The 16,724-nt window shown below is 39.6% G+C and overlaps 1 protein-coding gene across 1 annotated transcript in view; it reads left to right on the top strand.

Moving 5' to 3' along the window:
- prex2 (phosphatidylinositol-3,4,5-trisphosphate-dependent Rac exchange factor 2) overlaps nt 1-16,724 on the top strand; it is a 230,730-nt gene that overhangs the window by 195,457 nt on the left and 18,549 nt on the right. Inside the window, exons 37-38 of the mRNA XM_062021283.1 lie at nt 7,363-7,429; nt 9,464-9,654. Coding sequence (XP_061877267.1) covers nt 7,363-7,429; nt 9,464-9,654 — 258 coding nt within the window. The remainder of the gene's footprint in view (nt 1-7,362; nt 7,430-9,463; nt 9,655-16,724) is intronic.

Here is a 16,724-nt window from a genome sequence, read left to right as displayed (position 1 = left end):
ACAGGAATGAGGCAAAAATACAACCTTGCCTACTGTACAGTATATAGATCACACTGTAGAATGTACAGCAGTCTGTTCAATGTATAATGTTACAGTACAGTATGTAGAACATTGTATAATGCTATAGTATATCAAATCAATTACAATCAAGACATTGAATATGTTTGCATGTGCCATTTGTTAGACAGAATTCACCCGTTGACCCTCACGCGACTATCCGTCTCGATTTTTAGTGCCCGACTTGAGGAAGTACGCCTCCCCGTCAAAACTGTGGTGTGTTATTACCAAAGTAAGCGTTGTTGCCGACCATCTTGAACCAATTACATGGGCTGTTATCCCATCACAAGCAAGCTGCTCGTGTTTCAGATGTGGGGCGAGTTGCTCATGAAATAGATTTGTGATGTGTTAGCAAGCACCTGCACTTTTGGCCTAAAGGTGCTATGTACTGTACAGTCACGGGAAAGAATTAGGACACCACGAAATGGCTAACGCTTTGACTTTTTGAACCTCTACACACAAAAGAGGGAAATGTGTCAAAACATGCACCCATACTTTGTTGCTTCGGTATTATTACTCTTCCAACAAATACACCACATGGTGGCGCTGTTATTAAACCCTGATATGTAAAACATCCACTCGAACTGAAAGGTGTTAAGATTAATTAGGTACACACCTGTAGGGGACTGACAAGCACACGTGGAACATTTGTGAAAAATTTATTGGAAAATGGCCACCATTAAGCAAAATGTCTAATTGCCCATAAGTCACCGATCATTTGTTTGATTATTAAATATATGCCAACACATTTTCACCACAACCCATAGGGGGCGCCTCACGTGTAATTTATAGTCCAATACATCATGACTGTATGGGCATTTACAGTGATTGTCAATTTAGTCACAAATACACTAAATAGCGGCCATCGCTCTAATAGATACCGTGCCTCAATGAATCACCAGGTGCATTGTGTTATTTAATTAAAAAATGACAATTATCATTAAAACTGCGTTGTACAAATACGGTCCACCTAATACTTTACCCCAAATAGATACATGGTACTCTCTGCAGTTGTGTAAACATATTCATATCCATCCATCCATCCATCTTCTTCCGCTTATCCGAGGTCGGGTCGCGGGGGCAGCAGCCTAAGCAGGGAAGCCCAGACTTCCCTCTCCCCAGCCACTTCGTCCAGCTCCTCCCGGGGATCCCAAGGCGTTCCCAGGCCAGCCGGGAGAGATAGTCTTCCCAACGTGTCCTGGGTCTTCCCCGTGGCCTCCTACCGGTCGGACGTGCCCTAAACACCTCCCTAGGGAGGCGTTCGGGTGGCATCCTGACCAGATGCCCGAACCACCTCATCTGGCTCCTCTCAATGTGGAGGAGCAGTGGCTTTACTTTGAGCTCCCCCCGGATGACAGAGCTTCTCACCCTATCTCTAAGGGAGAGCCCCGCCACCCGGCGAAGGAAACTCATTTCGGCCGCTTTTACCCGTGATCTTGTCCTTTCGGTCATGACCCAAAGCTCATGTCCATAGGTGAGGATGGGAACGTAGATCGACCGGTAAATTGAGAGCTTTGCCTTCCGGCTCAGCTCCTTTTTCACCACAACGGATCGATACAGCGTCCGCATTACTGAAGACGCCGCACCGATCCGCCTGTCGATCTCACGATCCACTCTTCCCTCACTCGTGAACAAGACTCCTAGGTACTTGAACTCCTCCACTTGAATATATAAATATAATATGTAAATATGACACGTTATATTTTATATTGCTGGTATGGTACATTTTTAGTCTACTTTATACCTTTTGTTTTCGCCTTGTTTTTGTGCCCTTGTGTGCATTATCCTTTCCATCCTTGTAACTGAGCTACTGTGTGGAACAATTTCCCTTGTAGATCAATAAAGTTTGTCTATTGTCTAATATTCGGCTTCTTTCTGAGGATGTGACTCAGAGGTATTCATTTATGTCAATTGAACTGCACTGCGTCACACCTGTTTATTATTCATGAGCGGCATTTACTTACCTCCTCCAATTAATTTGACTGAAAAGACTAATTCTAGACAAGAATGCATCTTTCTTGGCTCCAAGTCCTGTGCAAGTGTGAATGTGTGCCACTCTTTCATGACAAGTGCCTCTTGCTTGAAGTAAAAGGCTCTGAGATTTTATTTGACGGACTTTAATAAAGTGTAGTGTTCCTATTTTTAGCAGACTGGTGGATTACTGCGATTTGATGGCATCCCACACTGCTGAGTTTGCATCACAGGCACTCACCATCACAAGGACCATGTGGATTTCATACTAAAAAACGTTGTACGCTCCAATCCATAAAACGTCTTACGAACAAACAATCCAAGCACAATTATTTTGTACATCCCAATCAACGTGGAACTCAGCGCACATGTTGGTGTGGCTCGCCCCTCCTTGTCCACGCCCTCATTTAAATATGCAAATCATATTTAAATTAGACATGTGCTTGCGATCCCGCACTCCACACAATCAGAAAACAGAACGATAATAAGAAAGATTATAAAAAAGAAGAATTTCACCAACAATGACTTGGAGGTGATTCTTGTAGGAGTGTAAAAATGTTCTCTACTCCATTATTGTTGCAAGTCAGTGCAGCAGTGCACGGGACGGGGAAAAGTATTATGTTTAAGTAAGTGTAGTATTTCACACTTTATGCAGGTTTTTAACATCTGTATATACCTTGCACACTGAGACAATCAAGGGCTTGTTTGAAAGACCTTAAAGGCCTACTGAAAGCCACTACTACCGACCACGCAGTCTGATAGTTTATATATCAATGATGAAATCTTAACATTGCAACACATGCCAATACGGCCGGGTTAACTTATAAAGTGCAATTTTAAATTTCCCGCGAAACTTCCGCTTGAAAAAGCCTTTGGAGGATGACGTATGCGCGTGACGTAGCCAGGGGAACAGAGGTATGCCTTCCCCATTTAATACAATACAAAAAAGCTCTGTTTTCATTTCATAATTCCACAGTATTCTGGACATCTGTGTTGGTGAATCTTTTGCAATTTGTTTAATGAACAATGGAGGCTGCAAAGAAGAACGTTGTAGGTGGGATCGGTGTATTAGCGGCTGGCTGTAGCAACACAACAAGGACTACTTACTTGGATAGCAGACGCCTAGCCGATGCTAGCCGCCCACCGCACGGATGATCGGGTGAAATCCTTCGTCGCGCCGTCGATCGCTGGAACGCAGGTGAGCACGGGTGTTGATGAGCAGATGAGGGCTGGCTGGCGTAGGTGGAGCGCTAATGTTTTTATCATAGCTGTGAGGTCCGATTGCTAAGTTGCTAAGTTAGCCTTAGCGTCGTTAGCAACAGCATTGTTAAGCTTTGCCAGGCTGAGATCTATTAACCGTGTAGTTACATGTACATGGTTTAATAGTATTGTTGATTTTCTGTCTATCCTTCCAGTCAGGGATTTATTTATTTTGTTTCTATCTGCATTTGAGACAGATGCTATCACGTTAGCTCATGCTAAAGAGCTTCGTCGATGTATTGTCGTGGAGATAAAAGTCACTGTGAATGTCCATTTCGCGTTCTCGACTCTCATTTTCAAGAGGATATAGTATCCGAGGTGGTTTGAAATACAAATCCGTGATCCACAATAGAAAAAGGAGAGAGTGTGGAATCCAATGAGCCAGCTTGTACCTAAGTTACGGTCAGAGCGAAGAAAAAAAATGTATTTCACTGCATTCTAGTCCGTCACTCTAACGTTCCTCATCAACGAATCTTTCATCCTCGCTCAAATTAATGGGGTAATCGTCGCTTTCTCGGTCCGAATCGCTCCAGCTGCGTTGAAAACAATAGGAAAATATGAGGGAGTGAACAACTGACAACGTCACGCTACTTCCGGTAGGGGCAAGGTTTTTTTTTTATCAGAGACCAAAAGTTGCGAACTTTATCGACGTTGTTCTATACTAAATCCTTTCAGCAAAAATATGGCAATATCGCAAAATGATCAAGTATGACACATAGAATGGATCTGTTATCCCCGTTTAAATAAAAAAAATTCATTTCAGTAGGCCTTTAAATGGGAACTGCACTTTTTATTTTTTATTTTGCCTGTTCGCAATCATTATGAAAGACATGATGACGGATGGATTTTTTTGAATGCATTTTAACTCCTAAATAAATGTAAATAAAAGTCAGCTGACAGTGGAGCCAATGGGAGGTCCTCTATTCCTCCCACTAAGCCCTTTAAATAACCATCCAAAAAGCGCCAACAAAACTCCATTTACATTTCGTGACTTGAATATTAACCAAGTATTAGTGATATTTTTATCATAAGCGCTAACGCGGACACACGGCGTCGTGATCACAAGCATGTGTGTCTATGTTTACATCGATTGGTGAGCTGCTTCCCTGCTGGTGGAAGTTTATTGTAGATCTTTCCTGAGGGAACTCTCCTGAAGGAATCAATAAAGTACTATCTATCTATCTATCTATCTATCAAAAATAATGCCTGTCACCTTGATAGTAGAAGAATGAGGATGTAATCCGACAAGTTGGTACACTTTGACAGCCAAATTAGACCCGGAAATGGTGAGAACGACGCTAAAAGTCGCTTGGTTTTACCCCCCCCCCCCCCCCTTTCTTCGCAAGGATTATGAGTCATTCTTCATCTAAATGGGACTATAATCATATTTTATCAGTCGACATCCAGCAGACCTTGTACAGTAAGTGGTGTTTTATTATGTTTGTTGGCTCTCATAAAGTCTGTAGTGAGTAATAATAAGTGATGTTGGGAAAAAAGCGAACGTTACAGCCTTTTTTTAAATGAATGCGCCGCGTATGCTTAAAAAATTCAAAAACATATTACCGTATTTTTCGGACTATAAATCGCAGTTTTTTTCATAGTTTGGCCGGGCTCCAGTGCGACTTATGTATGTTTTTTTCCTTCTTTATTATGCATTTTCGGCAGGTGCGACTTATACTCCGAAAAATACGGTAAATGTTATTATAAATGTGCCCGTTACTACATTGTATATATACTTACAACATGTATATAAATCCTCAATAGCGGTGTATGGGTGTTTTTTTAAGCTTGTTATAGGCAGAATAGAGCGACTCCCATAGGCTCTATTGTAATAAAACTTTTGATTGCATTTATTTAATAATGAGAAAGCATAAAAAAAAAGAAAAACATGTGTTCTTGTCTTACGTAAGAATTGTGCATGATAAGCAAAATTCCCCCAAAAGTGCAGTTCTCCTTTTAAGATGTAGAATAACCAGAACAATAGGCTCCAGCACCCCCTGCGACCCCGAAAGAGATAAGCGGTAGAAAATGGATGGATGGATGGAAAACAGCACGTCACTAACTTGAAATGTTTAATGATGCTGTAAACTGGGGGGCACATATGCTGAATGTGCATGACGGGATTGATATTAGGACAATTACATAAACAATTACACAATTAAATAAATATTAGGATAATTACATAAATGTACTCACCAAGAAGCCACCCACCGTGCACAATTCCAGTTTGTAGTCTGTTCCGAACCATGCTGATACTTAGGATGTAAGAATCATACGTTGAACCGGGCTGCATCACTACAATGTTGCTTCGTTGTATTAGCGTGTCACATATGATCTGTACATTGATCGGATAAAAATGTTTCCTGTTGACATGTACATATCCGTCCTTTAGTCTGATGGTAATCGCTACGATTACATTAGAAAAAACGTCTGTTGCTTCAAATTGCGCTTTAATGTTGGCCTGTTGTACGGGAATATAAAAAACTGGCAATAATTGAATGTGTTTTTTTGCACCAATATGCATGCTTTTATATCCATTCGTGTAATTTCACATGAGGGGTGTGTTTAATTGTTCGTATGTCTCTGATGTGCACATCAGGCCGTCTGAGGAGGTGTTTGACATTTCTTTATATAAACAGTTACCCAGCATCACCTCTGAGTGTCGCCAAAGTATCCACAGCATTTAGAAATGTGCGTACGACAGCCATGAAGTTGGCGTGATGCACGGCACATTTACACGTTCAGTTTACTCTCGATACATCTCAACTTTGCCGTGAAAAAGGCGTACGCCAGGTTTTTGTGGGTACGCACTTTTAATGGGAGCCTATTATACTAAACAAACTTTTCTGACCTGCTGGTACCTGTTTTTGTGTATTTGGGATCTGCATAAGTCCGAAAATTTTAAATCAAACCAATGAGGCATGGTGTAGATATTAATAAAACACTCTTGCCTTCCTTCATACATACTTCCTCCAAACCCTTTGGAATTTGCTCTACTAGTGATGTTTTTCCAACACGGCTATTTCCATATATGGTAAAGTTTTACCCCAAGAGCATTGCACGAGTCCGCCATGGTCGTCCGACATTGTAATCAATAATTTCCTTCTTTTTCTCTATCCTCTTGTTGTGTGGCAGACTGGCTCGTACATGCGCATGCATCCTCTGTTGCTGCCATTTCTAATACCAAGTAGTGTAGAGTTCGAACTTATATCTGTCAGTAGACTCGCTATGGAAACGCTAAAAACTACAACATGGCTAGCAGGGAGAAAATACAGTCAAAGTGGAGGCACGTAAAATAAGGCCGCCTTTAAAATTGCAAATCCTTATGAGACGGTCAGAAAGTAATTTAACGATGGTCTGTCAATTTTGACCCAAAAAAGTTAATCCTCCGTATATTCAGATAGATAATGTTGTGAATCCTCATTTGTCTAGAAGTAATCGTCTGTCGTCTGTTACCAAGTCTGCCATGATAAGAACACAACATATTTGTTGCAGAAAGTCGGAAGTGCGCTGCTATGGAAAGAAGTTCAGGTATTGATTAAAATGACCAAAACACGGATAAAATTATATATATTTCATATTTTTATGAACTTACAAAGCGTTGATGAAGGGTTTCAAATTTGCTTTAGAGGGTGAAATGGTGACTCCTAATCATCTTTAAAATCCTAAAACAAAAAACCCTAAGTTTTTGTCTGTCATAATGATTGTCAACAATAGGCAGAATAAAAAAGTGCTGTTCCTCTTTAATACATGAGGCCCCTGCTCTATGTATCTTTGACTCACCGCTGCCCCCTGTGGAACATCAAGGAAAGAACGTCCAACATGAACGTCTGACGGGAGGCATTTTGAGCGAGGCCCAGGACAAGATGATGAGTCGTTTTTTTTCTTCTGCTAAGCTCGTCCCTCGCGAGATGGAGGGGCGCCGTCATAACAATAATAATAACAATAAGCAGGTGGCCTACTTTTCCTAGAAAAGCAACAGGATGACGTGCAAGCGAAAACTGTTTGATGCTGCTTCATCTCCTAAATGTCCAGCAGACTAACTCCATATGTGAAATGTGGTTCCTCTCACAGGGCTTTCTACATGGATCAGTCCAACATGTCTCCAAGCTCTGCACCCAAGGCTGCCCTCATAGATAAGGTGAGATGACATCATGGAAAAAGCCATCACAGCAGATAGCTTTATTCGTGTCAATAATGGGATTCATGATGATCTTATCCGAGACTAACAGATAAGATTTATTTACTTTGTCATACATTGCACGATGCTAACTTTTTTAATGAGGATTTAAAAGTAATCAGTTTCCATTTAGCCTGTTTGAGCACCAGTTTTGATTTTTTTTTAAATACTTAAATGTGACTTCACAATACCCCTACCCATGTACACCTAGTACTTCACAGTGGATAGCTTTATTTAAAACAGGCTTTGCTACACATCTTGAAATAAAAAATACTTTTGTATTTACATTATCTACTAGATTTTTTTTCTAAATTGAATACACTTCCTTGTGGTCTACATAACATGTAATGGTGGTTCTTTGGTCAAAATGTTGAATAGATGATGTTTTACAGATCATCTTCAAGCCGCTTTCTGACAGTCGCTTCAGGATGCGCCGTTTTGTGGGCGGTCTTATTTACGTGGCTCACCTTCGGCAGCGTCTTTTCTCCAACATCTTTGTTGTAGCGGTGTAGCGTGCAAGAACGGGAGTGGAAGAAGTGTCAAAAGATGGAGCTAACTGTTTTAATGACATTCAGACTTTACTTAAATAAATTAGCATCTCCTCATCTGTGGCTCACTAGTGCAATAACAACGCCGGAAATGTGTCCCGTGAAAAACCGTCCGACCGGAACTCTCTAATAACTAAAGTTCCTTGGGTGAATAATGTAAACTCACTACACGGGTATGTTTTAGCGCTTTCATGGCGAGTTTACTGACAAATATAAGTAAGAACTTTACACTACTTTATATTAGAAATGACAACAGCGGAGGATGAATGTCCCATAACAAGAAGATAGAGAAAAAGAAGAAGCTTATCGACTACAGCATTGCCACGGACTACAAAGGCGGATGCGCGCAAATTTTCAGGACTTATGCAGATCCCAAATACAGATCAGCAGGTACCAGAAGGTAAAAAAAGTTGCTTTTGCATAATATTGCGAAACAAAACACCAGATAATGTCTTACCTTATACACACCATAATAATACTTGTATGTTAAAACACAGTACAATCCATCAAGCGGTGCGGCTTCATAGCTTACCAAAGTCGTACTAAAACATTTTGATAGATTTTTTAGTGCCGTGTGTAATGTTGTAGATTTTCAATGGAACATTGTTTTTTACTTGAGTCATATTGCAGTCTACACGTGTCTCTTATGTGTGACTGCCATCTATCTACTGGTCACACTTATCATTTCACCATGTACGAAATAAAATAGCTTCGAGGTCAGTAAGCACAACCAAAAGGATTCCGTACATTAGGCACATCGGGTTATAAGGCTATAAATACCGAAAAATACGGTATATATATATATTTCTATCCCCCGGGGGGGGGGGGGGGGAGGCATGTCAGAAAACTATGAATGTAACATATGTGAAATAAAAAAGTAGATAAAATACACAATTAGCGCTCATAGACAAACAACTCATTACCATTAAAGCCACTCACACACAAAATGGAGTCTTCCCAGATTTCAGTGTCAAGGCTACATTTTGGACTACACACTTTCAATATACTATGGTGGGTTTATTATTAAATATTAAATACATTTATATTTTAATACAATGTAATACACATAATTCTAAATTGTAATAGACTGTATATAAAATGACACAAATGTTATTAAATAATAACTAGACTAATTTACTTCAACCAATGTCAACAAAACCTAGTAGAGTTGTGGTGCACAGGCCAAGAAAGACTCAAATAAAATTGAGAGCAGATTGAGAATTGTACTTTCACTTTTCAATTTTGTGGCCATGACCAAGTCTTGCAGTAACTCATCACATCCAGCAGATGAAGCTGGAGTGAAATAAGATTGATTTGTATAGTCTGAAATCAATTTGTCACATTTTTCCAAATATAAACAATAAAAACCCAACATTCTAAGCTACAATGGAAAGCTATTTGCCGTGTGCTCGATAACGATGTCCTTCCCCTTTGTGTTCCCCCGCAGCTGATGCGGCCCCTCAACGCTCTGGATGAGCTCTACCGCCTGATGGAGAGCTTCATCAGCTGCCGCCGCACCGCCGCCTGCCAGTACACCGCCTGCGGGGCGTCCGGTTTGGGCCTCCTGCCGGTGGCCTCGGAGCTGTGCTCGCGCCTGGGGGCCACGCACATCGTCATGTGCAACAGCGGCGTTCACCGGTGAGTGAAGCCATCCCTGCTCCCTCTCCACGTCGCTCGCCGTGGAGTCCCAGCTCATTTGCACCGCGGCGGTTTGCCTTGAACTGTGTTACCTTTTTCATCCCCCTCCTCGCCTACCTCTCAGCTTCAGCACCGTTCTTGGCTTTAATTAGCGGCAGGATATTTCATGCTGGTCCTAATTGGGTGCCGTTTGTTCCTCAGACTGGAGGAGGGGCTTAAGAGTAGAAGACGGGTCACACATGTATGGCTGCTAATTTGCCCTCAAGCTGAGGCACCATTCATCAATTGACAGGGACAGAAATATCCTGATCGTTTGTTACCGCCGTTCATCTTTCATGTGTGCTCCTCTCATCCCTCCCTCCTTCTCTTCCTCCTCTTCTTCCTGCCCTCCATGACAGTTTCCATATCTTTTTGTCTCGCTCTCATGCGCCCGCTCCCACGGCGAGGGCTGGTGACTGATGGCTTGATAAAGTCACGCGTCTGCTCGCCTGATCTCTAATAGAAAGTTTCTGTTGCCGTGCACTTTATTAACCCAAAGTGGAGTCGTGTGTGTGTGTGTGTGTGTGTGTGTGTGTGTGTGTGTGTGTGTGTGTGTGTGTGTGTGTGTGTGTGTGTGTGTGTGTGTACACAGTCGCTCACACAAACAGCTTGAATGTACTGTCACCCTGCACATGACAGCCAGGAACTTTCTGGGCCTGACTTGAATACTTATACCATAAAAAGGTAAACAACTTTTCAGCTTTTAAAGCGTTTTCATCAAAGCTGGTTAACGTGAGGCGAATCTCGCACGTGAGAGACCTTAAACCGGCACGTGAGTTCGGTTTGAAGTGATGCAAAATATGACTAAAAACAGCACAGCCCTTTCTTGTCATATAGAGGATCTTTGGCAAACGTATTTTTGAAGCAAGTCCTGTCATTTAGAGGATCTTGACTAATGTTTCTTTGTCTGTAGATCCTTAAAAATAGAAGAGCGCTCTTGTTGTATAGAGGATCTTTGACTAATGTTTTTGTAGAAGGTCCTTAAAACTTTTGTTGTATAGATATATATCTTACTTGCGTTTTTTGCAGTAGGTCTATAAAAATTGATGAATACTCTTGTCACATAGAAGATCTTTGACTAGCTTTTTTGCAAAAGGTCTTCACAAACAGCAGAGTGCTTTTGTCAAATATAGGATCTTTGACAACCACATTTTCGCAGTAAGTCCTGAAAAACCATAGTGCGCTCCTGTCATTTAGAAGACCTTTAACTATTTCTTCGATTAGATCAGTGGTCCACAAAGTACGGCCGGATCCGGCCCGCCAGCGTCCAAAATCCGGCCCGCGGGAAGTCCCAAGTTTAAAAAAAAAAAAAAAACAAAATATATATATATATATATATATATATATATATATATATATATATATATATATATATATATATATATATATATATATATATATATTCCGAGCGCGATGATGTTATCGATGGAAAGATGCATTTTTAGACAATATGATTTGCCTGAGCGGCTAGGATACACCGAGAGTAACAAGCGGTAGAAAATGGATTAGAAAGGACAGATATATATATAAAAATAAAAAATTATATATTTATATATATATATATATATATATATATATATATATATATATATATATATATATATATATATATATATATATATATATATATATATATATATATATATATATATATATGTATATATATATATGTATATATATGTATATATATATATGTATATATATATGTATATATATGTATATATATGTATATATATATATATGTGTGTATATATATGTATATATATATATATATATATGTATATATATATATATATGTATATATATATATATATATATATATATATATATATATATATATATATATATATATATATATATATATATATATATATATATATATATATATATTGTATTTTTTTTTGTATTATTATTATTTTTTTATCTGTCCTTTCTTCTTTTTTTTTTTTTTTTTTGTCCTGCCCAGCTTCTCGGGCAAATCATATAGCAGATGTAGATGCCCATATCGGCTGTTCAGATTTACTTTACAAAAGAGAAATGCAGGATACTTCTCTTGTTGCCTTACTTGTATTTTGACTTTATTAAATGTATTTATATAATCATTTGGTGCAGCCGGGCCGGAGCAACATTTGAAAATACACGATTAAAATTGACCAAGAATAAACATCCTTTTAATGTTAGCTTACTAGCTATCAAAACTGCAGTTTTCAACTCCGCAGTCTCCACTTTGCTGCCTGCCCTAAGTACTCTTAGATAAAATTTGCCATGGTTGACTTTCGGAGTATTCCTGCTTTTATTTTCTGCATATCAGTTTGAAGAGTAAGAGACGGCTGTCTGATAAGAACAAAACGTAATCCCTACTGGGTTTAAAAGAAAACAATCCACTTTACTTCTTGCGCGCTTGTTTCAGCTATCAGCGTCTTTTGTTCCTTTTCTTTTGTTTCTTTCCCTTGATCACTTTGGACTCTGCATGAGCATAAGTGGATTGGAACAGCGTGAAATAAATCACCTCCGCAGCCTTAAGGAAGAGAGGACGCATGCAGCTTTATGCTACTCCTTCATTGTGCTCCAGCGAGCCAGATATTTAAAGATCCACTATTCTTTCGTCTTTATATCAGTCTGAAAATATGATTTCTTCATGCTGGATTGTTAAATTTATTACTTTCCACCATGCTCCTAAAATTAGAATTAATCTCATTTAAAGTTATGGGCTGTAAAGTATTCCAATTTTTGAGGACCCCATCAAACCCCCCCCAGGGAGTGTACATCAATGACACAACAGCAGGAAGTGTTGGGACTTTGGACAGTTCAATTTGCAGTGAAAAGACTCAGGATCGATAAACTAGCACAGCTTGTTAAGCTGGAAAGGTCACCCAGCTACCTTGACACCTGTCACCAGCACTCACACACTGTCCTCACATTCTCTACGTGTGTGTGTATGTGTGTGTGCGTGTTAATCAGTGTGAACACTTTGCTGTGACTAAAGACTCACACACTGGTGCTAACCGTCATTTCACACACATCAAACACTTATGGGAACGAGTGTAGCGCCGCCTCACAGATGTACTGACATGTCTTTTTGGAATCTTCAGTCCCGAGGAGGGGCGGACTGCTAATGCTTTTCATTCTACTGGAACGGGAGTAGATGATTTCCGAAAGCACTCCCTGAAGAGTGAGAAAATATTAGCTCCTGCCAAACGTTCATCATGACAGAACACAAAAATCAGCCAAATAAAAAATATGCTATGCTGTAAAAGGCATTTTGGTTAGCATGTGCCACTTTTTGTGGACTTTGGCCATTTCAAGAAGCAACTCGTCTTAGGGTGTTTGCCCAATCGTCATCAAAATTGGACCCTGTGTACTAGACGGATGGTAGATGATACCGGTAGATTGCATAGAAAGTGAGTTTTCACCGTGGAGCTTGGTGGCAAACTTTGGTGATTCCCAGTCAGTCTCGGCGCTAGGAATTTTCAAAATGGGGTCCTAGGGACCCCATCAAGTTATAAGAATGGGGTCCCACAGTAAAGTTATGGGGTCCCACTTTTTTGTAACCGTTTTGAAAACAAATGATAAATGTATGCATTATCCTGTTATATCTCACATTCTATATTGTGTTTTAGAAAAAGGTTGTCATAAACGTTACGTTAAAAACATAATACAAAAGAAAACACGTTTTTATGCATATGTAAATTTATTCACTTATAAACATTCATTCACTTTCTTCTTTCCTTCATGGATCTAAACCAGGGATCCCCAAACTACGGCCCGCGGGCCGAATCCGGTCCCCCAGCATCCAAAATCCGGCCCACAGGAAGTCCCAAGTTAAAAAAAAAAAAGTTTTTTTTTTTTTTTTTTAATTTTTCCTTTCTAATCCATTTTCTACCGCTTGTTACTCTTGGTGTCTCCTAGCCGCTCAGGCAAATCATATTGTTTAAAAATGAATTTTCCCATTGATAACATGACAATGTTAAATGTTGATGAACATCAATGTTAATTGATGTTAAATGACAAAACGGATTATAAAGACAATGTGTGTGTATATATATATATATATATATATATATATATATATATATATATATATATATATATATATATATATATATATATATATATATATATATATATATATATATATATATATAAACAGCCTGGCCCCCGGCCAAATTTTTTTAACCCAATGCAGCCCCCGAGTCAAAAAGTTTGGGGACCCCTGATCTAAACTTTACCGCTGCTGGTATTTTTTTCTATATTTTTATTTAATAAGTTGTAGGTGTATTTATTTCAGTATAAAATTGTTAAAGGTTTTTTTCTTCGGTCATGAAATCATGATAATGATGTGCCAGGGCATACGTGCATTTGACAGATTTAATTGATTATTCTCACCTGTATGTAGATCATCAGTCTTTTAAAAACCGCCACATCTACTCTTTCATGGCAAATAATGCCAACAAACTTAGAATTTTGCAAGTTAGTTTCAATGTCATTTAATACAATGCCTTGAGCATTTCATCTCTGATGGCCATAAGCTGTGTGTTCCCCTTTAAGAATGACAAGGAGGAATAATGTTTCTTGGTGCCTGGTGAGGCTGAATCTTTGAAAATCAGGCAAAGTGTTATTTTTCTTAGCCGGTTTACATGGCGTGCAAAACATCTTTCCATCTTCATAAGTGAGCCATTTGCTGAAAAGTGGCTCCTGAAGCCACTTTTCATTGAAGCTTCGCTTCTTGGGTTTATTGCTCGCCATGACCAAAACAATAACACGCGGGAGTCCTCATACCGGAAATGCATTATTTGTGATTGATAAAACTTTCGGCGAATCAAAATTTAAGATATTGTACTGGAAAGTTCATTACTTTGAAGTTAATTTGACTCTGCAAATATAAACAAAACAAAACAACGGCGGAAAACGATAATCGATTAAAAAAAACAAGTAAACCGGAGTTTTGACCCAGGGAAGGCAGGGTCGCTAAAAAAAAAAATCTGCATCCCAGGGATGCGCGGACTTCCGGAAATGCGCATCCTTTCTGATTTCAATGGGTAAAAAGACACACAAAGTGCGTTAATGCCAACAGTGCCCAGTGAAACACAAAGCATCCCCCGGAGGGTTTTTAAGTAGTAACAGCTGCCACCACCGTGTCCAAATGACATGAAATCTGGTATGCGTCTTGGTCATGACGAGCGGCACGGGAATCCACAAAAAAACCTTAGCAGTAAGACGCACAGGAAGGCAGCCATTTTGGTTTGCATGTGCCATTTTTGTGAATTCCAGGTATAAACTCACCTGATGTCCACAATTGGACCCTGAATGATAGACAGATGGCTGAAGATGTACTACAAAAATGTGTGTTTCCACTCTAAAAGGCCAGGCTGTTCAACTGGCGGCTCCAGGATGACACCATACTGGCCCCCAGTTCAAAACTTGTAAGACAAACTTTTTTGCAGCAAATTCCTAAAAAGACGAGTGCTACTGTTTTAAAGAAAAACTTGTAAACACATTGGCAGATCCTTACATTTACATTTTACCCTTGCTAGTAAACATAGGTTACTGGAGTCTAAACTTGTGATTTACAACTGAGGCGGTCCTCAAGGCACGCCTTTAAGTCCTCTCCTTTTTGGCAGTTGTTTTTCATAAATTGATTCATGTAACTAAGGCATACTTGCCAACCCTCCCGATTTTTCCGGAAGACTCCCGAATTTCAGTGGCCCTCCCGAAAATCTCCCGGGGCAACCATTCTCCCGAATTTCTCCCGATTTTCACCCGGACAACAATATTGAGGGCGTGCCGTGATGGCACTACATCCTGTCGTCGCGTCCACTTTTTCTCCATACAAACAGCGTGCCGGCCGAGTCACATGTCGTATGCGGCTTCTGCAGACACGTAAGTGACTGCAAGACATACTTGATCAACAGCCATACAGGTCACACTGAGGGTAGCCGTATAAACAACTTTAACACTGTTACAAATATGCGCCACACTGTGAACCCACACCAAACAAGAATGACAAACACATTTCGGGAGAACATCCGCACCGTAACACAACATAAACACAACAGAATCCCTTGTAGCCCTAACTCTTCCGGGCTACAATATACACCCCCACTAGCACCAAACTGCGCCCCCACACCTCAATCCCGCCGCCCCCCATCTCCCGAATTCGGAGGTCTCAAGGTTGGCAAGTATAAACTAAGGTGTTGTTGCTTGTTTACTTCCGATAAAATCAGTAGGCATTTGTTTAACTTCTTCAGATATTCTAGTGGTATTCTTCAAGGTTCCATTTTAAGTCTTCCCTTTTTCGTCATTTGGCCCACAAGTTCAGTTCAAAAAACTTAGGACAGACTCCGATTTTTGCAGCAGGTTCTTAAAAACACCGTAGTGCTGTCATAGAGATGATATTTGACCTTTTTTTGTGGGATGTCCTTAAAAACAGCTGACAAAATAAATAGACCAAAATCATAAGTCCACTGTAGAGGACGCTGGTTTTCTGGAATGTACACAATAGGACTAATAGTGAAGGGAGAAGTCCGACACCCAGGTCATTAGCTTTCTGGAAATGTGGCCCCTAAAACAACTTAGTTCATGCTTCACTACACACCATGTAAACAAATGCCATGGGTGGCTCTACACCTAACATCCACTGTAATGATACCAAGTACAATAGCGTATCTAGTCGATACTACTATGATTACATTGATATTTTTTACCGTCACAAAATCTTTTTTCCTTTTTTAAAAATTCACATTATGTTTATAAACTCAGTAAATACGTCCCTGGACACCTGAGCACTTTGAATATGACCAATGTATGACCCTGTAACTACTTGGTATCGGATCGATACATCAATTTGTGGTATCATCCAAAACTAATGTAAAGTATCCAAACAGAAGAAAAAGTGATTATTCTTTTATTTGTTAATTTCTATTTACTTGTTCATTTATTATTAGTAAATGAACAAGTAGATTAACAATCCATTTTTACAGCTTGTCCCTTATAATTTTGACACAATAGAATGACAAATGACACAATAGGTT

The sequence above is a fragment of the Entelurus aequoreus genome, linkage group LG15 (genome assembly GCF_033978785.1).
Source record: "Entelurus aequoreus isolate RoL-2023_Sb linkage group LG15, RoL_Eaeq_v1.1, whole genome shotgun sequence".
NCBI classification, from domain to species: domain Eukaryota; kingdom Metazoa; phylum Chordata; class Actinopteri; order Syngnathiformes; family Syngnathidae; genus Entelurus; species Entelurus aequoreus.
This window is presented reverse-complemented; position numbering and strand designations above follow the sequence as displayed.